A 26384-nucleotide genomic window follows, 5' to 3' on the forward strand; every position below is an offset into this window, starting at 1 on the left:
CCAGCCATGTGAGACAGTACCCTCAATAGTTTTGGTTCTTTCAAGGCTACTTCAAAGTTTAGGGGTACTGGCAGTGCTAAGGCCCACCTCCTTTGTACTAGGCACCCATGTCTTATTGGAGATAAGAGTGGGGATCAAGCAGGCAACGCTCAGGCCACCAGGGGCAGCATACTTCCCCCTTTCCCATCCCTGCAGCATCAGTGTCCAAGCTGCTTAAGTTTGTCCTTAATGGCACATGACCACCATGTGGAAGACAGGCTCAAACATTTCCTCCAAACGTAGGATGACATCAGACACTCATACAGTCACACCCTTTCAATTTGATTCATCACTCCTTCGCACTTGCTTTGCTACTTCCTTACTGCCATGCCATGTCTCACATGACTGATAAATGCAGTTGCACAATTCACTTTTATTTGCTTTTAAACTACATATGATGTATTGGATGTTCACTTTGTTTTGTTCTGGTGACTAACAATCGCCATTAAAAGCCTGTCCTAAGGGAAGACATTCGATTTAAGTAACTGCCCTGAATTTAAGGCTGTACACCAGAAGGCACACTGACATACAAGGGTTAACCAGATTGTCAGTTATAAGGTACAGTACATGCTCATAAGCCACTGTAGATCAATGTGTATATTATTTTTTTTATTCAGTTCTTTGCTTGGTATCTTTCATTTAGAATATACATCTGCACAGTTTTTTCTTCAATAATTTGATTTCTAATGTTTCACTGATTTTTTTTTTTTTATTGATGTTATAAAAGTTGTCATGAGGTCAGTAATATCTGGGGTAATTAGCAGTGCATGGCGAGGGTGCGTGTTATAGTTGCATTAGGCTGTGAGTTATAGTTACTTGAAATAACTATAGCTGCTGGATTTTTCTGGGTTTGTGTGCGTAAATTCAGAACCTAACTATAACGTGCCTGTAACCTTTGGTTTTTTTTGTATGTGAATTTCTATGGTTTTTTTTTTGTAATTCTGTGTCCTAACTGTAATGTCCCTGTAACCTTTTTTGTTTTTTGTCAATAATTTCTATGGTTTTTTTTTTTTTAGTGTCAAGTCATTTTCATTACGTTTTTTTAAATCTGTTTATTGCGATTTATTTAGACAGCATTGGAATGAAACAGAAGGAGCTTACCATTTTTGTTCTTGGTTCAAGTTGCATCAACTGAGATGGCATCAGCAATGGAGGGGAAAATAAAGGGGCAGAAGTATGAAATCAAGAACCATTTTGCACATGATGTCCAATAGCATTGAGTGGTGGAGGTGGTTTAGGGATAACGCAAAAGCAATGCAGTCGAATTTATGTATACAATGTTACAACAAATAATGAAAAGGAGGAGAGGGATAGATATATGGTTAAACAGTTTCAATTTAAATTTTTTCAAATAAGAGCAACAACATAACTGGGGGAGTAAACAGTTATATTAAAACCCTTGTTGCGGTGTCCCTCTATTTACTTCCGCTCCCCCATCCGCTGTGGAGTTGCCCATGTCACTGGTGTCAGCTATATCCATATACCTGAATGAGCATTGTCTGGGAGGGGAGCCATATGTGCCAAGTGCTCTACTGCAGTAGTATGATCAGTTAATCAGTCATGTTTAAGGAGATGTTGGTCTTAAATTCAGATAGGATAGTATCCTAGCAAGAAGCTATTGGGTATTTACAGAGCTCTAGATTGTCCTCCGTGTGTACTGCAACACTTTCTGCCTGTGCCCATTGAAGGAAAGAGTTAATCCATGCTTTCAGCACCCAGAGAGTCAGGGGATTTCCATTTCCTGGCGATACAATGTTTATCTGTTAGGAAGCTTATGTCTAGGAAACAAGTGGTAGCTTTGGACATTTTGTGTCTGCAGTAAAGGCCCAAAAGGCATATTTTCAGGTCTGTGCAGTTTGTACAGTTTGTCAGGAGAGTAATTTTCATTACTATATGTTAATCCAACCACCTCCCTGTGGCCAACTCTCTATAATCACACAACCCTGCGCTGCGCAGGCCAGCCAGGCCCTGCGGCCAACCCCTCTGACAACCCAACCCCCTGCTGCACACGACCTTTGGCCGTGTGCAGTGGGCGTTTCCCGCAGGGCCTGTCTCTCTGGATGTGAGTGGGTGTCTCTGGGTGGGTGTGTGTGTGTGTGTGTGTGTGTCTGTCTGGGTGTGAGAGGGTCTATGTGGATGTGAGAGTGGGTGTGAGAGTGTATGGGTGTGAGAATAGGTGTAAGAGGATGTCTCTAGGTGTGACAGTGAGTGTGAAAGTGTCTCTGTGTATGTGAGTGTCTGTGCGGGTCTAGGAGTGTATGTGAGAGTCTGAGTGGGTCTGTGAGTGGGTGTCTGAATGGGTCTGTGTGTGTGCAGGAGTCTGAGAGTCTTTGAGATGGGTGCATCAGTGTCTGGGTCTGTGAGTAGGTGGATGAGTCTGAGTGGGTCTGTGAGTGGGTGCGTGAGTCTGAGTGGGTCTGTGAGTGGGTGTGTTCATCTCTCAGTGGGTCTGTGGGTGGGTGCAAGAGTGTCGGAGTGCATCTGTGAGTGGGTGTGTTAGTGTCTGACTCAACCAAAAAGGATCCTCACCTGCCTTTTTATCCAACAAGAGTCATCAGCTTTGCATGAAGTTTCTACCCAAGTGGAGTTCTTTCTCACTCCTTGGGTAAACTTCCAGTAGGTATTCTACATTAAAGCTGTGTAATGTAGCACAAGGAAACGTCACCAGTGACCTTGTGTGCGTTTTGGCAACATGATTGCTTCTGTTGCCTGTTTCTCTATAATTCTGTGATCACATGAATCCTCCTATAGAGACGTCAACAAGACTACAAAGATGTAAATCCCCACCCAAACCAAGGTCCTTCCTTTTACCTATATGAAGTAAGTGCCTCTTTGTTCAGTGGAGATGTCCTCATGTTCCTCAGCATCAAAAATACACCATCAAAATCGACGGGAAACAAACTGTTGGGGCCCTTTGTGAAGTTGTCCATCATCCTTGCAAAAGAGGGGAAGACCTATGCATGCTACTAAGGTAAACAGTGCAGGGCCAAGTGGGTGTAGCTTCCAGGTGATTTCCAAATTTTTATACTCTTAACAATTTAAAGGAAGAACCATGTTATGTAGCAGAGCGTGGCTGCGCTGCCCCCCTCCCTGCCCTATTTCAGCCCTAGGGACCCAATCCACCTGGGCCCACTACCATTTTTGGCCCTGGGGACCCCATCCCCCGGGGCCTGGCCATCTCTCCTGGGTGCCCCCAGGCACCCACTGTGCAATGGGACTGGGGTGGGAGCCTCAAGGCCCCCACTGTCCCAGCGGGCTGCCCACCTCCTGCGGGGGTTGACATTGGTTTTGCACACAGGGAGCTGCTAAACATGCAGCTCCCTGTCTGCAAAAGCAATCATTTAATGTCTTTCCCTGCCTGCGGCTCTGCATGCAGGGAAAGTGGGCACCCCGGAACACAGCAGAAGCCGGCTCTGGAAGGTGGTGTCCCCAGGGCCATTATTGGCTTCATGAGGGGTAGGTGGTGTTCCCTGGAGCTGGGGGTCTGCAACTGACCCTCTACATCATTTTATTTCAGCCTCAGGGAGGCTCTCTCCCCCCCCCCTGCAACAAATTACCCCTGGGAGATGGTGGTCCCCAAGGGTCCAAAAGGACTCATTGATCATTTTCTTTCAGCCCCGTGGAGGTTGCGGTCCCTGGGGCCGTTGGGGGGGGGGGGTCGTATACCTGGCATTTCAATACATAGTGATCATACTTCATTGTCCAGTCAAATATTTGTCTTTTAAAAGTTAATACAGTATATAATGTTTCTCATTTACTCACAAGAAGATATTACAAAATAAAAATGATTACAACCTAATAAAAAATGGTGTAATCCAGAATAAATTCCTCTAATATGCACATGCCCAGCATGCAATCAGAAAGTAAGAGCAACGCTAGACTACCTGGGGGGGACAACAAATAGCCCATTCAGGACGTTATCATCGGTATCTAATTGTTAGAGGACTGTATATGTTTTAACATATGTGGCTGTAGATACACATGCTCTTCATACTCCTGCCATCTAGTGTTGAATTTGGACATTGCAAATTGTTTTTCTTCAAATAAGCCTTTCAAGTCACAAGGTCTTGGTGACTCCTCCTCTGAATGTAGGTGTGCATGGTCACGACTCCATTGTTAGATCGTTTTTCTCAGCCATCTGGTTCAGATATGACCCAGTGTACTCCAGGTTTCAATAAGTCCATTGGTTACCGCTGAGTCCCCGAGTCCGCTAACCTAAACTCGTGAGAAGATTCTTCAACCCGCTTTCTGGCCTGCAGTGCTGGTTCCCTCCTTCGGTCCCATTGATGATGAGTGTCCAGTCCTCTTGACCCTTGGGAAGCCTCTGGGACAGCACATGCTCCATGCTCCATACTCCCTTCAGATAGTGAAGACATTCTTTAGATAATGGAATGGAAACCCTTAAAGACATGCCTCCTGTGTCACTCCAAGTATCTATGGGCCGAACTCTATGCCATGTCCTTTCGCCTCTCGCCAAACTATGACAAGAGGTGCTGCAACTGCTGTTTGCGATTCTGCCTTATATCAGTGGCGAGATCAGCAGTGGGCACAAAGCAAGATGGCCTAGTCCCCTTCAGCGGTGCCTCATCTCATCGGTGAGGCTGATCCCCTGTGTGCTGAAGAGCAGGAGAAGGTATTTGGTGATTCGCCTGAGCTTGTTCCGTACCAGTTCAGCCCTGAATACATTGACTCCAACTCAACAGAGTCTGGCGCAAAGTTCTTCCAGGAAGAGCAACAAGACACCCACGAGGACACTCTATCCACCATCCATACAGTCTGTTCCACGTATGAAGACCACACCACACATGAGTACTATAGAAGTTCCCACCACCCCTTAAAAGTGTCCGCAAGCGGAGCCGAGCACTACCCCTCCAGCTCGGGAGCGCAGTGTTCAAACCACTGCTACTTTCAGGTGAGTCACTGGCCTTCAAGCGCTGGTAGACACCGAAGCAAGGCCACAGGGCTGAGGACAGATCCAAATAAAGCACTTGTTCCCGAAGGCACACATCGACACTGCAGCACCAATGGTACCTTCGAAGACCAAGGTTCCCCAGCTCCAGCCACCCACGCAGTTGAAGCCTTAGTTGGCACCAAAGCCATCCTCCCTGCCCAAGCCATCATCTGCACCAAAGTCCGTCACCCTTGACGTCGAGGAATGCTTCATTCTGAAGAAGCTTCATTCAAAGCTGTATGAGGGAGAAAGGAAAATTGTTATCTACTCATGCACAGGCAAGGTTGCAGCATCAGACAAGATTCTGCTCCTGAAAAGCATGCAAGCTGCCAAAGATATCCAACCATCAGACACTCATGGGTCACCCAAGAGGCCTAAGGACAAACATTTTCATCCTGTTCCTCCACTATCACCACTTTCACCCTTTCACCTCCTCCCTCATCTCCCATGCCTACTCCTCCCTCATCTCCCATACTCTCCCCTCAAAGGTCTCAAGAGTCTTACTCTGACACTGACAGACCAATCCCTTGTTCGTCAGCTGAGAATTTGCATCTGTGTGCCCTGGTGCTTGAGGTGAGCCGTGGGAGGATTACATTGTGGAGCCCATCACTGACTGTTCTAGAACACATCGCTGTCACGGCCTCAAGAGAATGATTAACTCTTCCCCGAGATCTTTAAGAAGCTGGTCAAATCTCATGTGGTCCTACCACTCATTGAGGAAAAATTAAAAAACGCCCCTTCTGGCCCGCTTTAACCAGGGGTCAGGTTCCACCTAACCCCTTAGTGGTCTCCACTGCAAGGAAGAGAGAATTATCCCAGGCCATCGGGGATGCTCTGCCTCATGACAAGGAAATCAAGCAGATTGATGCTGTGGGAAAGTGATTAGCAGTAGATGCTGCCATGCACTGGTGCATCACCAACTCAGTAGCACTCCTCTCCAGGTACAACATGGTCAATTGGTAGGAGTTGGAGAAGCTCTTGCAGCACCTCCCGGACCAGCATTGTGAAAGGGGAGAAGAGGTGGTTCATGAGGGTAAAGCCATATCTAATGCCGCCATTTAGTGTCCCTTTAGACACTGACGAGACTGTGACCAGGGGAATAAATAACTTGCTCATCCTGTGGTGCCATTCCTGGCTACGCTGTCTGGCTTCAAGCTGGAGATGAAACAGCACCTCTTCAATCAGTCATTTGATGAGGAGCACCTCTTTGGATGTGCAATCCGTGGAATGATCAAAGACATGGAGACCACTAAGGCGATGGGGGTCTTACAGGTCCCCTCCGGCAAAGGCTCTTTTTGCAGACAACAGTCCGTAGGGGGATCAAAAGCCACATCTCTAGAGCCCACCTAATTCTACCAGAGGGAGCAACAGGGCTATCACCAGCAGAGTGCCAAAAGTATTACATGGGGCTCCTTCAGATGCAACAGCTCTATGGGCAGTGGCACCCTCATCAAGAGTTTCTATCTCCAAAACTGGCTTACCATGCATCCCCCAATCACACAACATTTGTTGGGGGAGACTTAAGGGATTTCTTCCCCACTGGGAGAAAATAACCTGTGATCAGTGGGTGTTGTCCAGCATAGCTACTGCCTCGAGCTCCTCGCCATCCACCGTCCCCTCACCAACAATCTCAGCCCCAAACGTCTTGTACTGTTCCATGAGGCGGTTTAGGCGTGTCAAAAAGCCATAGAGCCAGGACCCCTGCAACACCAGTGCAAAGGCATATATTCCCTATACTTCCTCATCCCCAAGAAGAAGGACGGATCCCACAGTCCAATCCTGGCCCTCTGTCCTCTCAACAGATACATCCTGTCAGACATTTTCTACATGGTCACTCTACAGAATTTCATCCCCTTGCTGCACAGAGTCAACTTCATGGCCACCCTTGGCCTGAATTACACCTTCTTTCACATCACAATTCATCCAGCTCATCAGCGCTACCTGTGCTTCATTGTAAGTGATCAACACTACCAGTTAAAAGTGCTGCCTTTTGGAGTCTCCACAGCTCCGAAGGTCTTCAAGTGTTTAGTGGTGGGGCTTCTCACTTAAGGGGTTCATATTTTCTTCTACCTCAACGACTGGCTAATCAAGAGTGCAAGCAGATACCGGAGTGGAGTGGAAAAAGATGGGAGAGGCCGGGGGGAAATGGCAGATGGGGAATGAAGGTGTAAATGTCATCAATACTCTGAAGTGTCTAGTCAAGACAAAGTGGTGTAAGTGCAAATGTCAAGAGAAATGGTTATTCGAAAGTTATTGACGCAGGAGTCGCCCTCTAGACATGGGGGACCCGAGGTGAAACCAGCAACCTTGATGATAGGAAGGCCTTATAGCAATAAGATGAGGGGATTTATGGGCTTTGTTTTTTTTTTTTTTTTGCAATTTTGCTTCTGGAGTCAGTTTGGTTACCCTGGTTTGCCACAGAAGTGCATGGATGTACTCAGATGAGTCCATTGACCCACCACAGGCACCTACTATGTTTCTAAGTCAGTGTGTGCCGCGGCACCCCGGTGCTCCGTCAGAACTCGCTAGGGGTGCCGCGCACACCTTGGGAACATTGGAAATGCTTAGCTGTGTGAAAGCAAGACTCGCTATGTAAACAAATCAAACTTTTTACAATTTACATCATAACATTGCAAAACCCTAACATGTTTGATTTGTTTTTTACTGCGATTCTTTCTCTTTCATACTACTGCATGGCTCCATTCTAAAGCCATGTTACATTTAGAACAAAGCCGTGCATTAGCATGAAAAAGAAAGAATCACTTTGCCCATAAATCAAACTTGTTAGGATTTTACAATGTTACGTTGTAAATTGCAAGACCCACCAGGTTTGAAGTGTTTCCACTATGAGTCTTTCTCTTTCTTATTACTGTTCAGCTAACAAAGCCACACAGTAGTATGAATGAGAAATACTTGCAGTTTAAACAAATCAGACTTAATGGGTTTTACAATTTTACATCATAACATTGCAAAAACCTAACAAGTTTGATTTATTTGCACTGCTATTCTTTCTCTTTCATACTACTGCATGGCTCCATTCTAAAGCCATGTTACGTTTAGAACGGAGCCATACGGTAGTTAGTATGAAAAAGAAAGAATTACAGTGCAGATAAATTAAACTTGTTAGGTTTGTGGAATGTTATGTTGTAAATTGTAAAACCCATCAAGTCAGTGCTTAATTTGTAAATAAAAATATGCCAGAGCTGAAAGTTCTTCTTTGAAATATGTGGCTGCTGCAGTTAAATGTGCAAGCACAGAATACTGAGGCAGCGTAATCCTAAAGTCATCTTGGGCCTCTTTAATCCATTTACAGCCTCTCTCTGCCCCTTCAGCTCACTCCTGCAGCTTGCTGATTTCTCCCAAGGCTGAGCTTTTCTCTCCTTCTTTTCCTTCATCTTACCCATCTGTGTCTTTTGATCGCAGTAAATGCCTGATGCAGAAAACTAAGTGCCGGCCCTCAAAAATAAGTGCTGGTGCCCTTCACCGGAAACCACGGTCTCAAATTAAGCACTGCTTATACTGCGAGTATTTGTCTTTCATACTACCGTACAGCTAATGAAGTCGCACAGTAGTATGAAAGAGAAAGACTTGCAGTGGAAACAAAACAAACATTATGGGTTTTACAATTTACATCCTAACACTGCAAAAACCTAACAAGTTTGATTTATTTGTATTGCGATTCTTTCTCTCTCATACTACCATATTGTTCCATTCTAAAGATGCTACGTTTAGAACGTAGCTGTACGGTAGTATGAAAAATAAAGAATCACAGTGCAAATAAATCAAACGTGTTAGGTTTTTGTAATGTGCATTGGTGGCCCCGAGTAACAAATGTGGGAATGCCATGTGGGGGAGTTATGGAACACACACTTGTCGCAGAAGCCCTTTATCAGCTTCATCCCAATTATTTTCAGGGAGAAAAATGGAAGTGCTCCAGAGGCCTGGCTTACATCCCCTTATTCATGTTAAAAAAAAAAAAAAAACAGACATAACTGGGAGCCACGGCCAATAAGTCAAGGGAGCCGCAGGCTGAAAAAGTTTGGGAACCACTGTGCTGTGGAAATGTTCTGTGCATTACTGCATTAATCCATTCACCCCGACTGTGCAGGACACTATCTGTTACCTCCTGCACTTCTGTGGTCGGGCTTGGTTTATGCATCAATCTAGCTGCTCTTGCTGCATACATGCAGAACAGGAAACACTCTTCTATCTTCAAAATACATTATCAAAGCCTTTAGGGAGGACCTTAAATGGGTAATCCCACCTAGGTTACTTCCTACACCTAGCTTTAACCTTAACATTGTCCTCACCAGACTGATTCTCATGTCCCTGGCAGTTCCTCTCTTGGAATGTTTACTGTCTCATTGCATTCACCTCACTTAGATGCATCAGTGCGTTGCAGGTCCTCATTCTTCAGTAACCTTTTTTCCAAGTACAGTACAGTTTTTGATAAAGTAATTCTCGGAAACAGTTCTAAGTTGTTTTCCAAGGTGGTCTCTCCTTTCCACCTTAATCAGTCAGTTGAGTTCCCAATTTTCTTCCTGCAACCAGACTTGATAAAGAGCACAGGCTTGACATTAGCATGCTTTTGTGTATTACATTGACAGGACCTAATCCTTTCATAACACACAACAGCTCTTTGTAGCGTTCACCACACCTCCTAAAGAACATGCCATTTCAAAGGCAGAGATTGCCAGGTGGATTGTTAATTCCATCCAGACCTCGCTTGATTCTAACATACAGCAAATAAAGCAGAGAAATTGAAGGAAACTTTAAGAAGCACTGGAATATTCTAAAACGTGATATGGGAGGGGTCAAAGTGATACTTCTCTGAAAATTGTGGTACAGTACACTCAGCAAGCACACTCTGGGAGACATTCAAGACGGTACTCAGGGGGCAGACCCAGGCAATTGGGGGCCACAAAAAGGAGCAGAATAGTAAGCATGCAACACTGGAGAAGGAGGTCTCCAACTTGGAGGCAGACACACTTGGAGGGGGTAGTTGATCCGCACCAATGTCAAAAAGAAACGCAGGACCTAGGGACCAATGAGATGTGAGCCCACAAGCAAGCTACGCAAAGGCAGAGTTATGAGGTGGTAGACAAGGCAAATCAATTACTGGCATGGCTAGAAAAAAGGCATAGAAGCAGGAACTGGGTTGCCTTGATCTGACACGAGGGGTTGGGGTGGGGGGAGTACGGCACTCAACTAGTGAAGCTATAACAGGGGCCTTTGCCAACTATTATGAAAGTATATACTCTTCCCAGATGGCCACTACCCGAGAGGACTGTGAGGAGCTACTGCAGGACCTCCCGTTGGAGGAATTGTCAGGGGCCGATAGGGAGCTTTTAGATTAGGAACTGACAGTGGAAGAAGATAAGCAACCCTTAGTAGAGATTGCATTAGGGAAGGCAGTGGACCCTAATGGCCTCCTGGTGGAATTCTTTAAGGGCATGAGAGATATAGTGGCTCCCCATATGTTGGAAATGTTCCCGGCAGCTAAGACAGAGGGAATTCTTCTGGAAGACCATAGACTCGCCACCATAGTGGTCCTACATAAAGAAGGCAAGCCCCCAAAAGTCCTGTAGTTTAGATCGTCCCATCTCCCTACTGAACTTGGAAATCAAGGTATTAGCAAATATTCTGGTAAATAGACTGCGTCCACATGTGGCCAAACTAATACATAAGGATCAAACAGGCTTTATGCCACACAAAAGCATTAGATAAAATCTAAGGCGCTTATATGGGATCTTGCATACCACAATGGCCTGGGGGGCGGAAGAGGCTGTGGTACTCTCACTAGACGCCAGTATGGCCTTTCACAGTATTGAATGGCCCTATGTCTATGCTGTCCTAACCATGCTAGAATTTGGCCCTGGATTTTGTGCTTGGGTTCAAGTGCTATCTACTGGCCCCCAGGCAAGTGTCAGAGTGAATGGGGTGTTGTCCCACCCATTTACGCTTCATAGAGGAACTAGGCAGGGTTGCCTTCTATCGCAATGGTTATTTGCCCTTGCACTGAAGCCACTGGCGAAATTGGTACGCCAGGATCCCCTGGTGTGGGGCATACCCGAAGGAAGCTGGTGGGAGGCCCGGATATCTTTCTACGCCAATGATATTCTCCAATACGTCACAAGGCCCCAGTGGTCCATAGATAGACTATTGCACATTTTCCAGCTCTTTTGAACCTACTCTAGGAATCCGATAAATTGGGAAAACTCCCTGGTCTTCCCTCTAACACCTGGGGACATCTCCCAACTGGCGCGGTGCTTGGCTCTAGTCAATACTGAGGATTTTCCATATTTGGGATTTTTTGTGACAAGGAATCCGACAGAGTTCCTCAGAAAGAACCTTTATACACAACTGGACCGGCTTGGAGCAGATGTTTTCCATTGGCAGAAGCTCCCCCTCTCTTTGATGGGCCATGCAACCCTATTTAAAATGATGTCCCTGTCTTGCATACTCTGTGTTTCAAAATACCCCATTTAAGGTACTTCCTGACTTCTTCTCAAAGATCAATAGCGAAATACGCAAGCTCTTGTGGCGAGGAGGATGTCCACGGATATCCCTGGTTAAACTGCAGAGAAGAGTATACAATGGGGGTATAGCGATCCCTAACATACAAGTGTTCTACTGGGCGGCCCAACTACTCTTGGTAGGTGACTGGGTATATGCAGAGGTGGGGGAACCTGCCCACAGAAAAGACAGGGAGTCAGTGGGAGAGAAGGGGTACCCCTCAGTGCTGTATTCCAGGGGAAGGGAGGGCCTACTCCCGCCCCACACACAAGCTGCGGTGAGGGTGTGGAGAGAGGCCACCAAATATTTGGGCTCGGACCGTAAATTGACGGCCGTGTCTCCACTTTGGTGTAGTGACTAACTAAGTGAACTTCACAAATTAAAGGGCTTCCGTAGCTGTGGACTGCTCGGCATTGATAAACTTGGAGATATCTGGAGGAATGGTTCACTGATCGCTCTGGCGGACCTACAGACTAAATATGAACTGGGACCCCCCAAGCGTTTTAAGTGCATCTAAATGGGTCATATGCTCGGGAAGCATCTCCATGTAGGAGAACAGATTTCTGACTTCTCTCAGCTGGAGGACTGCCTACTAATGGACCCCATGCTGGAGAAAACTATTTCTCTAATCTATAAAAAATTTATGAATAGCTCACCCAACTCCAGGCAACCTCTCCCGGAGGCATGGGAGTGAGAAGTAGGACGAATTTAAAATGATGACTGGCAGGACACCCTTCAGAGCCCTAGAGAGGTGGCAATCCAGCCGAGGTTTCGCCTTGTGCAATTGCGAATCCTTCACAGGTCATACTACTCTAGACCCCTCCTGCACTGCATGGGCCATGGGGATTCAGACCTATGCAAAAGGGGGTGTGATGAGGTGGGGACATTCTTTCACATCTTATGGGACTGTCCGATAATACAACAGTTTTGGGGGAAAATGGTACACATCATGACCTGGGTCATGGGGCTCTTGATTCCTCAGGAGCCCCGGTGGTTGATACTCCAGATCTCGGGAGAGGAGACCTGGCCAAGGCATCAGAAGACTTGGCTGATGCTAGCGGCGGGGGTAGCCAAAACAGAGATTGCCCAATCTTTGGGGGCATCGGAGCCATCAGACTTCCGGATCTGGGAGGGGAATATGGATTGGTGCCGTCATGCTCAACAAGTGATCTACCAAGGCAGGGGTTGCCCCCGGAAGCCCGGAAATTTGACAAGATATGGTCCCTATGGGGTGGATATAGAGGACTGTAAGGGGAGGGCCTAGAGACGAATAAAGGGGGAAATTGGGTGAGGTGGCTTTACCGTAAGGATTTTCGTTCATAAGGGGCCGCAGGGCATGATATGAATAGAAGGTTTGACAATTGATTCGATATCCTATGCAGACATGATTGTTCCAATGAAAACTGATACCCCTGACCAAGGTGTATTCGTCAAGTATATTTACTAGTAATGTACTCTACTGAGCTATGATTTAATAAAAGATGTTTAAAAAAAAACAAAAAAAACAGTGATGTGGATAATGGAAAAATCATAGGCCCTAAACCCCAAGTGAATAATGATGATGTTACCGTAGAAATGCGTGGGCAAATGCACACTAAGTGAGCATATATTGCATGCATGCCTGCACCGCATGTGCCTCTGTATTAGGCACTGAGCCATACATAAAATAACAATAGACTTCCAGACTCGCCACATAACTGGGATGCCATGGAGCCACTTACAGCCACTATATAAAGTGCACAGTAAGGATGGCCGTTAATCGAATCATGGTAACTCATTATAGTGAATTAATTGGTTTAGATCATATAGTATGCCTAAACATGGACTCATCCACAACTCTGACGCATGCAAATAAAATAGTACCGCTTCGCGCGAATGAATGAATGAATGTAATGCACAGGGCAACGATTTTGTAAATGTAAGTGATGTAAGATACGTGTCCCAACAGTACTATCCCAATGCCCCTATAGCATCATGACAATTGACAAAGTTGGCATTTTGGCGAAACATCATGTAATGCATTTAATTGTTTTATTTTAATTTTTGTATTGCAAGATCAATGATGAACTACAAAAACCAGAATGCTTCATAAACAGTAGGACGGAATGGCTGTATATATTTTAGAAACTGTGAAAGGACTCACTGACTGTGAGCAAGACTCATGAGAGTTGAATCTTGAAACACGTTGGTGGTTGCTGTTCAACAAATAAAGGCAATAAAATTGGATTCCTGGGGTGCGGTGAATTTCTTATGAAATATATATATATGTTCGATGGCATTTGTAGCTGCAGAAACACATGCTATCCATATGTCTGCCATCTAGTGTTGGGCTCGGAGTGTTACAAGTTGTTTTTCTTCGAAGAAGTGTTTTCGAGTCACGGGATCGAGTGATATTCATATTCATTAAAAACCCAAAGGTTACAGGGACATTAAAGTTAGGTTCAGATTTTACACCACAAAACCACCGAAATTCAGCTGTTACTGTTAGTTATTTTAAGTAACCCTAGTAACTATAACTCATGCCCTCGCCATGCAGTTTTCTCATCAATAATTTTACTGTAAATGTTACAGTGATATTGTCAGTGATGTTTTTCAAGATGTCTTGAGTGATGTAATATCTGGGGTAATTAGCAGTGCAAAGCGAGGGTGCGAGTTATAGATACCCTAGGGCACAAGTTATAGTTACTTGAAATAACTATAACAACTGGATTTCTGTGGTTTTGCGCATGTAAAATCTGAACTGAACTAAAGCGTTCCTGTACCCTTTGTTTCTTTAAGCGAATTTCTAAGGGTTTTTTTCATGCTATTTCCTATTTATAACATCTCTGTGACATTTTTATTTTTCAGTGAATTTCTAGGATTTGTAACGTTAAGTGAGATGTCCATCTCATTGGGGGGGGTGGGTTGGATGCAGGCCTGGCCTGGCATCGTGCTGCCTCCGTCCCCCCGCCCAAGGTTGCAGCTCCTGTCCCCTTCTTCCTTGCCATCCATTGTCCGAGGATATGCACCTGCTCCCTCATTACTGTCCTGTGTGGCGGTTTTTCTGCCACTGCCCTTCCCACCTGCCCTGAACAGTTAGCTTGCTGCCCCATCCAGGTCCTCCCTACCCTCTGTTTTCTGGATCAGTGTACTAGCCCCCTCCCTCCTGACTTGCATGGTCCGACCGTCTGTCATTGCCCTCCATTTAGCTTGATATACCTGCCCTCTGCCCTCCATTGCCCAATTATATGCCCTATTCTTGCCCCCCTGCCCCTACCCTCCTTCTTCTTGCCCTCTGATGTCTGTTTGCATGCCCATGCTCCCTCCACTTTGTTCACCATGTTCCATGGACCTGCCACTGCCCCTCCTATCTACTGAGTGTTCTGTTGAGCTGCCCCCCCCCCCCCCCACCCCACCCCACCTGCCTAGCATGGTCAGATGGCTGCCGCCTGTCCCTGCCACCTCCACCCTCCCTGTCAGAGTTTTGTGTCCCTATTCCTTCCTTCCTGTCCTCTCTGGTCCATTTTGCTGCCTCTCCCTTTTGCCCTCCATGCTCTGTTGTGCTGCAGCTGCTTCTCTAGCCTGCCTTGCATGGTCTGTTGTGAAGCCCCTTCCCCTGCCCTCTCTTATCTGTATCCAGCCCCTACCTCTCACTTCTGTCCTCCAGTGTCCTTTGTGCATGCCCATTCCACCTCCCTCTTGCCAACCATGACTGTTGTGCTGCCACTAACCCTCCCGCTTGCCAGGCATGGTCTTCTGTGCTGCCACAGCCCCTCCCATCTGCCCTGTGTGGTCAGCTTCCTGCCCCTGACCCCCTCGCACCTTCCATCTGTTGTCTGTGTTTGTGTGTCATTATAGTCTCACAGTGTGTTGTGCTTCCATTACCTCTCCTGCCTGTCCTCCATGGGCAGCTTGCTGCTCCTGTCCTGTCCCCTTGCCTCCTGCCCTCCATTTTCCATGTGAGGACCCCTATCCCCTTCCTCCCTCCTTGCCCAGTCTGTTGTTGTGCCCCTGCACCCTCCCTCCTGCCCTTCATAGTCTGTTATGCTGCAACTATCCCTCCTGCCTTTCCGGTATGGTCAGCTTGCTGCCCTTGTGTCTTCCCTTCTACTCTCTGTTGTCCATGTGCATGGCCCTGTCTCCTTTCCATGGTTTATTGTGCCGCACTGCCATACTGCTTGACCTGTGTGGTATTGTGCAGCTGCAACCCTCAATGCCTGCCTTGTAAGGTCAGTTTGGTGCCGGTGCTTATCTCCCTCCTGCCCTCTTTTATCAGAGTCCATGTCCCTGCCTCATTCTTCCTGCCCTACGTGATCCAATGGTACCATACTTGCCAACATCTTGAACTTGGTAAGAGGGAGATTTTGGAAAACAAAACCTGGGGAATTGATTTTCCACATTGACGTACATTGAAAAAGAGGAGATTTTAAGCAGGAGACTGCTAAAATAAAGCCCCTTTGGGCTTAAAAACATCTGGAGTCTCCTGCCTGAATCGGCTCTGTTTGCATGTATGGTTGTACTGTCACTGCCTCTTCCTTCTGCCCTCATTGTTATATTATATTGCCCCAGCCGCTCTTGCCTGTCCTGTATGGTTGGTTTGTTGCCTGCCCCCTCCTTCCCCTGCCCTCCATGGTCTGTTGTGCTGCCACTGCCCCTCTTGCCTGCCTACTGTGGTCAACTTGTTGCCTCTGCACCCTCATCCCTGCCCTCAGTTATCGAGAGTACGAGCCCTTGACCTCTGCCTCCCATTAGTATTGAAATGAACAACTAGAATGCTAACATTCTGTATTTGTTACAAAAGTGTGCCACAACTCTAATCATCTTGAGGTAAACAAAACTAATACCTGAAGCATTTCCTTTAGAAATTATAAAATGAGAGAGCCCAATTCCCATAGAAATTATGGTTAGTGCTCTAAAAAAGTAAAATGAGGGCATATCACTTCTCAAATAGTGACAAACCACTTTGAAGTGATTGTTTTTTGGCTTTTTTTTTTTACCAGCTGATCAATTGATTTTATGTTACACGTAGGGGAGAAGCTTTTGCGTTACGACCAAAGATGCAGACTTTGCAACTGGGGAAACAGGTTTTAGTTGCCAAGATGTCAGCTTGACATCCCGAGATTCGGGGGAAATCACTTAATCTCTCTGTGCCTAAAACCAAAATAAATGTGTCCTTGTGTAATGTAACTTATGCTCATGTAAAGCACTGCAATACCTTCGGATCATGTCTGCACTATCAAATTGCAAAAAAACAAACCATAAGAGCCTTATTTAGAATTCGGCAGAGGGGAAAACTCCATCACAAACATGACAGGTATCCAATTCGCCATATTACGATCCCATTATAGCCTACGGAGATCGTAATACAGTGGACGGAATATCCATCACTTTTGGGATGGAGTAACCCGTCTGCCAAATTATAAATGAGGCCCTACGTTTTTCGCACACTTTTGCCATTGTGCAATACTTGGGCTACATTTGGGTTCTGTGTGCTACATTTGGGCTCTTTTTTTCTCTGGTGGTAATCTTGGGAGACTTATTTGTTATGAAGCTCCTAATTTCCTCACTTACTGCAGTACCCTCAATAGAAAATGCTTTCAGTTTTCCACTTTGTTTCCATCAAGATGGCGTTCTGATGTGACACATGTTTGGCATGAATTCAGAATGTTAGCACTCCAGTTGCTCATTAGAATACTGTAGTAAAACTGATGATCATCAGGGAGTTAACTGGTAGTCTGCTGCTGGTGTAGGACATGTTTCAGTCTGCATGTCAGAATGTTTTAATGAAATAGAAGAGGAAGATATTTGAGAACTCACTTAAAACACGTCCTAATTTTACTTCCTACAGCACTAACGATATTATATATGACAAAATGAACCCCCTCATTTTTTTCCTTTCTACATTAAATGTTTTAAGGTTTACCATTTTGATTCAATCACAATGGATTCAGGTGTGCTACATTTGTTTTTGTCATAAGTAAGACTGTTAGCGCTCTAATCGTTCTTTGGAACACTCTGGGAGGCTGCCAGAGAACACAAGGGAATCAACTGAAAGGCTGCTCCTGTTGGAAGTACATGTTTTACAGGTAATGGTAGTATGGCTGAGAAAGGTAGTGTGAATTTACAAAAAATATGCTCTCATTTCAGCTTCTGGAGCATCTTCCATAACCTATATGGGAAAATCATGAGAAAGCAGTTTTTAATGAATGTGATTCATGAAATCGCAGCAGAAGGCTTTTTCACAGGGTAAACTCACCTTAGAACACACCACAATTCCTAAAATTAGTATGGTACCAACAACAAGTGATTTATATTGTAACTAAAATCTGTTATCACCCTTTGTGTTCTTCTTTTTGTGGTCCTCAGAATCTGTCATTCACTACAATTCATTTCAGTGGGGTGCTATCATGTATGCTGGTCCTGAGATGGCTGCCAGCACTTCCTGGTTGAAGTGATGACAGCCAAAAAGATCTCACCATGAGCCCTGGGCATAGGCTCTGCCCAGATATCTATATTTCCTTTTCCTTTAATAGCTCCAAAACTACTGAACGTATTTACACCAAATAACAAAAAGCACGATCTGTGCACCACGATCTAGGTTCCTGCCAAATTTGATGTAATTCTGTTCAGAGGTTCGGGCTGTAGTTGTGTCTAAAGACCCTTTGGGAAAATGTGTTTTGGGACCCCCCTCTTTTTCTTAAGTGTGTTCTATTAGATGCTTCTCTTTGGCAGTATCTGCCGAGTGCTGTTGTGAACACGGTAATAGCTACACTAATAACTAGTCTGGTCTTGGCTAGAACTCTAGCTAGACTGAAACTTTGCACACATGAGGGTGAAACATGGAACTGTTGTTCTGACAGAACAAGAATGCTTACTCCAGCTGCATAAGTCAGGCTTGTCCTCACCCAGCCTTCAAGGTCCAGTGTGTTGCTTTATACCCCAGTGACCCTTGCTGTTGCATGTCTTAATGATCAATGTTTTCCCACATTTTTTCCATACGGTTTTACTTTTTTTTTTTTTTCTTTTTTTTTTTTGGTACAAACATTTTTCTAGTAATGAAGACTTACCTGCATCATTGCTTTGTTCATGACACCAGCACCACATAGTTTCGATAAAAGGCTAATTTTATTCAATCTTAGCCCGGCTGTTCTCTGCAAGATATAAACCAGTATTAAAAATGTTTTAAACCACAAACGATTTCGCCCATGTCACAAAACTACTGTTATACATAAGTAACATTTATCTCAACTTTTGTTGATTTTATACCTGTTTCTGAACTTTAACTTATTTTCCCTAATCCAGCTGAAGTTGTCCTTCCTGGCTCTGAAGACCCTCTCTGCAAAATCTGCATGGACTCTCCAATTGATTGCGTCCTTCTGGAATGTGGGCATATGGTGACATGCACCAAATGTGGCAAACGTATGAGCGAATGCCCCATCTGCAGGCAGTACGTGGTGCGAGCTGTTCATGTCTTTCGATCCTGACAAAAGTGGCCTAGATGTGAAGCAGAGAGAATATAAACTTTGTATGAACTTGAAATTGATAGAGTTGATTTTTAGACAGGAGCATTTTCCAGTAAATACACAGTCCTGGCAATGGTAAGCTGTTGGTGATCTGGTTTGGAGATCTGGTTTTTGCATATGTATTCTACTATAAATCTCTTGGCTGATACTTCCAGCATCTTGTGTCCTTGTTTGGGAGGTGGGTTTCATTTCTGTGTTTGATTTCGATGCACAACTGGATATTTGATGAAAGACTTAGAAATGTTGTTGCAGTTGTCTAAATGATTAGAACACCATTCCACAACGCCTTTGTGCCTTACATGGGTGATGTCCTCCTCTGGGAGAAGGTTACACCAGCTTCGGGTTCTTCTGCAGCCCACCAAACATGATCAAAGTAACTAGGACTTCATACAGCAAAGCTGAAACTATCATCCAACTATAAAATGGCGTCGCTCTTGGATGGCACACTGGCCTGGTTAAATATATTTCTGGACTTGAAAATCCTATGTTCTTGTGCCTTAGGGATGCACACACCAGGTACAGTTGCCAGTAATATTTGCAGAATGAATGAACAAGAGGCTATAGCACAAGTCACTAGAACTGTTCAGGTGGAGGGAGTCCTGTAAAAAGGAGATGGGAGAAGAATCGAAAGCCACGGACAATATTTCAAACCGGTATGCCTTTATCTCACTACTGTGCTTGTGACAAGCTGCCATTTTGCTCATATTTCTTAACTAGTAATGGGATCATTCATTACTAATCAGGTGCAAATGTTAAACATTCTCAATCTATTGAAATGCTTTTTATTTGTGCAAATAAATGGAGGGAGAGGATGGTAGAATTGTCTGTCTCCTTTTTGCTACTACTTTTGAATTAAAAATAGGTGAATGAATTTGTGGATAACCTACATCCCTTAAAAGGAGGTGCATCGACATTCTGCAGCAGGATCCCAATCTTGCAGGTCGTCAAATATAAGAAAACAGAACAACGAAATCGTCTTTAGCATAAAAACTAATACATATTTCATGACTAGGACTTCAGGCATCCTTCTTTTTGAAAATTGAGAATGGGAACTGTTGGGGGCATTGTGCCGACAGGTTAATGTCTGGGAAATGGCATAACAAGTTGTTAAACGCATCTAACCATTTCATTTTAGAATTATTGGAATATTAAATTGCCTGACTCTAGTATACCCGCAAGTGAAGATTCCAAATAAGTGTATTCTGTCTAAGAGCCAGTGTGAAATAGAACTGTCATTAATTGTAACATTCGTTTTCATTGTCATTCCTTGGGTTGGAGTGGAAGTGTAGGTGGAAAACAGGTGACTGTTGTTAAACTGTGATTTGCTGACAAACATCAGTATGGATACGTGGTTTATAGAGATTGTCTGAAGTTTGGATTAGTGTCTTTAAAGAACTTTGTGTGCTTCATATATCTTTTGTCCTCCGTAAAAGTCATTTACTCTCCTTGCAAGTGATACAACTGATCTAATTTCTTTTCAGCATCTGTATTTTGTGTATCTGCGAACAGGACATTTACTTGACATATGCACAGTGTCTGTTTACATTGATATCTGTTACTGATCGCATTCATGGTTGCTGTGATCTTTTCTACATCATATCTCTCATTGCTTGTGCCTGCCACACTGGACAACATCTGTACAATCAAGATAGCTTGTCAACATTTATTTGCATGATTTACATCATTTTTTGAAAGTCTATCCATATTATGTGGGCTTTATCAAGGATGAGTTAAGATTCTCCCACTGCCTTGCCTATTAGCAGTTAAGGTGCCATCCCCATGGGCGCATGATGTGGATGGCTTGGGCACATGTCTCCCTAAGCTATCATCAATAGGATTGAAGATGGGGGCTGGTCTTTAATCTTTTAAAGTAATGGTGGCACTTGCCAAATGTCAGACTGTCCATCTCAATTGTATCCCTTTTTATTGATGAACGCCCAAGGAAAGTAAGCACAGAGAAGCACATATGACTTCAGAAATAAAAGTCCACAAATGGATAAAATACCTTCTAGTTGCAAGCCCCGGAGTAAGCTCAGGGACAGAAAGCTTTTTGTATAACCATACTCGAGCACAGCTGAATGCCAGGGTTTCCGAAAATCAAGGATGTATATTCTAGTTTATACCTCATCCCTCTTTAACCACTCTGCACTTATTCATCATCCCTGATCTCCTTTTGTCACTGTATTGTTCTCTTTCCCTTTTCTCCCTCTCTCTCCTTTACTGTGAGACAGTCTGATGAAAAAAATACAGTTTTCTCCAAAAATGAGTACATGTGCTCACCCCTGATAAACACTGGTGCAAATTAAGCATGTTCAAGGCAAGAGAGGTGGATCCTGTGCATGGAGAAAAATAATTGCAACCCTGAATAACAGAAGACCAGACTATGGAGGACTAGAGTTGAAAGTTTAATTTGAACCTAAGTAAGCTAGATTCACATGCTGGTTGTGGTGCGTTGTCAATGTCAATTTATTGTTCAGTTAATTAAAACCATGACAAGAAAATACAGTAGATAATATATGCGTTAAACTTGATTTAAAAAAAAAAAAAAACTGTTAAGAACGGGTTAGTATTGTCTCGATTTGCAGCAAGGGGGGCTTGCATGCATTTTGCTCCACATGCAGCAAGCTGTTCGCACCCTCCCCTCCCACCACCCCCACTCCCCCCCTTGGGCTAGAAGTCACCTGAGAATTTGCACAACTTGCAAAGAGCCAGGCAGCTGGAATCATTAACTGTCTTTCGGCTGCCGGTTTGGAACAGCAGCACAGAAGATGTAACCAACTTTCTTGATGGTAGGAGCAGAGCCGGCAGGCTTTTTTGTACCTATGTGCAGGCCAGGAAAGATTAAAGTCCATGATTGGCACGACTAATGATCGCTTATAGAGAATCTGGTGTCGAGTTCTTGCATTTATTGCTTCTAAAAGGTATGGTTGAGGGGCTCCTGTCAAATAGGAATCGTTTAACCCTGGCTCTGTTGATGGAGAATTGACTGACAGAATGTCGTGCTCCCTTGAGAGTTCCTTTGCTCTTCTGTTTATTGATGTTTTCCATGCACTGAAAGCCACGGTGTCTGCCAGCTGAATGGAGTCACCTGTTTCAAAGGTCTTCTGTGCTTTGCTTAACTATGTGGACCACGGGTCGCCGGAATTTTCAAAAATAGTTCTCAAGTGGTGGTTTAAAGTAAGCAAGTTGCCCTTCCCGAGCCTGATGTAATATTTCAGGATGGCGGCCTGACCATCTATCTGCTGTGACACTAGGCCCATTTCCAATCTGAGCCTGGAGCAGCGAGTGTACTTTAGTTGTTGGAAGATTTTTAAATATGCTCTGCAATGAGCTTGTTGAGTGGTGGATTCTGAAGACCCCGTAAATGCCAGGTACCCATATTGCAGGACAGGAAGTAGGGTCGTCTTTATTTCCTTCAGTATTGGGGCAGTCAAAGCGCTTCTAAGTTGGGTACTCAGTTGGGAGAATCCATATGTGATGGCTGCAGCTTTATGTCTAATTGCAGTTTTCTGTGCCCCTGCTACATTTTCTGTGAACCAAACCCCCAGGTAATTATACTTCCTGGCTGTGTGAATGGTCTGGCATCCCAGTCGCCAGGTTCTGATATTGTTGGTCTTGTACCTTCCAGATATAAGGACTTTCGTTTTTTCCTGGTTAACTTGGAGATGATTAGCCTTATTAAGGAGGGTGGGGGGGGGGTGAATGGGTATGTCATGAAATGGGGGGTGGGAGGGAAGTGTTTGTGCATGCGTGCATGTGTGTCTGTGTGTAAATGTGGTGATGGTGATGCGTGTGTGCGCAAATGAGTGTAAGGGTGTTGTGAGTGTGTCTGGGTGTGCGTGTGTGTGAGTGTGTGTATGCGGGGGTGGGGTTAAGTTCAGGGATTGGGTGGGGGGTGACTACTGGGATAAGGGTTTAATATGGGGATTGGGGGTTGAGGGATCACTACTGGGAGTTGGGGGGCTTGGGGAGTCATCTACTGGCAACAGGAATGCAAATTCCTATTGCCAGTAGCCTTTCAGCCAGGGATTTTGTGGCAGTGCTACTGCCACAGAATCCCTTGCAGAAAGGGGACTCTGAATACTGGCGGCGGTATTGGGTGGCCCCACCAGGTCAGAGATGCTCGTCTCCGGCCCGGCGGGTCTAACCGCCCTGGTGATAGGAACAGGTAAATGGCAGTTTGGCAGAGGCCGAACCGCCACACTCGTTATATGGCGGTCTGTACCGCCACCCTGGCGGCAGTCTAAAGACCACCGCCGGCGTGGCGGTTCAGTTACTGCCATACTCAGAATGTCCCCCTGAGTCTTGTCCAGCCTGTTGCTGGGCAAGTCTGGTTCTAGTTCCGAGGTTGTGTACAAGAGTGTTACGTGAGAGACCCATACAGCCTCTGATTCATATTCTTCCTTGACTTATGGCTGTTCCTTAGCTTGCATACATAGTCCCAGAAACGTGCGTGATTTGGGTCCTTTTAGAGCTGGAATAAGGTGTCCCATTCTTTCCGAACTTGTGCCAGCCTGAGTTTCCAGATCTGTTTCTTGAGGCATCTTCAGATTTTTCTTATTTGAGCTACTGTGTCCTTTGTGGGCTTTTGTTTATGTATACGTATAGTTCTGCAAAGTGCCGGCCTTGCCTTGAGCACGTTTTTGTCCAGTGGTATTGTCGTACTTCCTTGAGTGGAGCGAGATATGTGAGGACACCTTGGATTACCCTGCAGCATAATGCATAGATTGCCCACTGACTTTGTCCACCATCGAGATTCTGGTTAGGCTCTTGGGGCTGGGTTTTTAGGGCTATTTTAGATGAATACTCTGGTCTCCATTTGATTCTTCATGCCAAGTGTACCTTCTCAATGCCCGTTGAGGCCCCTTCCACTGTGTACTGCTGTGCTGCCTGTGCTTGTAGTTCAATGATGCATTTCAAGGGATTGGGATCACTCTCGGCCCTCTCAGTGACTTCAAAGTGGCTGAGTCTCCGCGTGAGCTTTTCTGAGAGGAGCACGTAATCAACAGTTAAACTTCCCTTGAACGATGGAGGAATGGGGCAACCTTGTCGAACGTTTGTGTGCTCCTGTCGGGTTGAAGATAGTCTGAACATTGTAAGAACATTTTTTTGTAGTTGACAGCCTCTGTCCTGGGAGGAGGGGCTCAGGTTGCCTGTCTAGCCCACTTACATTAAAATCTCCCAGCATAACTATTTTGTGGCCGGTATGCCTGAAAATGACAGTTTCTCCAGGAGTTCGAGGATTGTCGCTACCTTTGATTTCCTTGGAGCGTTGAGATAACAATTGATTAGTTTTACATCTACTTTTTGGTGGGCAGTGTTCACACCACTAAATGGTGATAACTTGGGCCATCATAACACATACAGCGAGTCAGGGAGAGAAGAATATTTGAAAAAAGTCTGAAGGAACACAACCATACTTGTCTCCCTATAAGTAGAATCAAAATCACACACAAGAGTACGGGGTTCACTTTATATTGAGGAACTACTGACAGGGGAAGTATCCCTTGGAGTTCCTAGAACTTATTAGATGGGTTAATAGTGTTGAATACTGTGGAGGGTCATGTGTTGATAGCTTCACGTTCTGATGGATACAACTACCTGTGGATTCCTCACCTAAAGAATTTTCCCCACGCGCCAGCATTCAACGGAAATTTTCTTCTAGCTCTGCATGTCGACGATGACGTCATAGTTGCCCAACTCCTACGCGACGCCGTATGACGTCATCCAGGCAATAAGAGGTCCTCGTCGATGTGCAGACGTCAGTTCCCTTTTTTCCGTGCCTTCGAGTAACAGTTATTTCTTCGAGGCTACCAGGGAGCTACTGTTTCACTTCGTGTGTAACAATGTCGCAGCCAAGGAAGTCGGGTTTTAAACCCTGCAGGGAGTGCGGAGGTCGAATGTCGGTCACAGACCCACACAAAAATTGTTTGTGGTGTCTGAGTTCTGACCATGAGGTCGAGGCGTGTGGTTCATGTCAGCGCATGAATCCGAAGGCCCTTAAGGAGCGGGAGGCCCAGTTGTTCCTGGCAAGATCCAAGAAGAAGGAGAAGCATCATCGCCGTGAGTCTTCCTCTAAGTCCTCCAGATCTCACCGGCGTCATCAAGACTACCGGCGCCGGCATGGATTGCGGCGCCGGTCAAGTAAGGGCCACTCCCGTTTGAGGTCGCCATCGGCTCAGCGTCGACCGACTTGGGAGGTCAGTCCAACTGTTACACCTCCGTCTCTGACGACTCCAGCTTCCCCGACGTCACCACTGTCCGTCCTTTGAAGTTGATCCACATCAGGAGCCGAGGGCCTCTCCGGCGCAGATGGAGATGTCTGAGCCGACGCCGGCTTTGACTCGTGCACCGGCCCCACAAAGTTATCTGGCGTTCCCGGCGCCGGGCGCAGACCTGCCCGCATTCCTTAATGCAATGTTCAACATCTTTCCCACCATGGCGCCGGGAGGTGTGCATTCGGGGCCTTCAGGTCCATTGGCCATCGACATGGGTGTTCCGGCTTCATATAGACTGACGCCCTTCATGCCTTTTCTTCCTTCGGGAAGTGCTGGTTCGGCGCTGGTACCAATGGTGTCACCTAGAAGACCGGTGACGTCGACGACGTCCACCACCCCGGCGCCGATGAGTTCGCCACAGCTTCAATCAACCTTGAAGAAGCCTATGGCGCCGGTGGATCTGGCGTTAGATGACTCCGAAGGTCGACGCTGTCCGAGGTCTTCGGCGTCGGCTGATGCCTTGCCGGGGATTGAATCCACGCTCCGCTCCAGAAGGTTGGCTCTGAGGCTGCTAGAGGAGCAGGAGTATGAGAAGCAGCTCTTGGAGGAGGGAGAGCTTGTGGAGCCACTAGGAGACCTGCAAGGCTTGGACACGGCGAGTGGTTGGGACACTTCCCCGGATTGGGACTTGGCTTCTCCGGGGGAGTACACTGAGGAGGCTGCCTCTTTTCATACGGTGGTCCGGAAGGCAGCTGATTTTTTGGACCTTCATCTTCCAGCTGCGGATGTCAAGACCAACATTCTCACTGAGGTTTTGCATCAATCGCCAGCTGTGGCAGAGCCGCTTCTTCCGTTTAATGAGGCGCTTATGGACCCAATTATGGAGGTGTGGAAGAAGCCTGTGACTTCGACTGCTGTGAACAGGTCGGTGGCAAGAAGGTATCGAGTAGCTCCAGGTGATCCGGCGTTCTTATCCAGACACCCGACTCCGGAGAGTTTGGTTGTGCAGGCTTCTTGCTCCTCTCGCTCTGCTCCTGGATCTTTTCCAGGGGTTCCCGCGGACAGGGAGTCTAAGAGAATGGACCAGTCTGCTAAGAAGGCGTTCTCTTCATGTAGCATGGCCCTCAAATCTACGAATGCTACTTGTATTCTAGGACG

At 45.7% G+C, this 26384-nt stretch overlaps 1 protein-coding gene across 2 annotated transcripts in view; it reads left to right on the forward strand.

Annotated features, from left to right (window-relative positions):
• The window catches only part of RFFL (ring finger and FYVE like domain containing E3 ubiquitin protein ligase), a 345152-nt gene extending 325330 nt beyond the window's left edge, over nucleotides 1–19822 (forward strand). For both annotated transcript variants that reach the window (XM_069226760.1, XM_069226759.1), the window contains exon 7: nucleotides 18788–19822. In XM_069226760.1, coding sequence (XP_069082861.1) covers nucleotides 18788–18969 — 182 coding nt within the window. In that variant the 3' untranslated portion in view covers nucleotides 18970–19822. The remainder of the gene's footprint in view (nucleotides 1–18787) is intronic.
• The last annotated feature ends 6562 nt before the right edge of the window (nucleotides 19823–26384 follow it).

This window comes from Pleurodeles waltl, chromosome 3_2, assembly GCF_031143425.1.
Source record: "Pleurodeles waltl isolate 20211129_DDA chromosome 3_2, aPleWal1.hap1.20221129, whole genome shotgun sequence".
Taxonomy (NCBI): Eukaryota; Metazoa; Chordata; class Amphibia; order Caudata; family Salamandridae; genus Pleurodeles; species Pleurodeles waltl.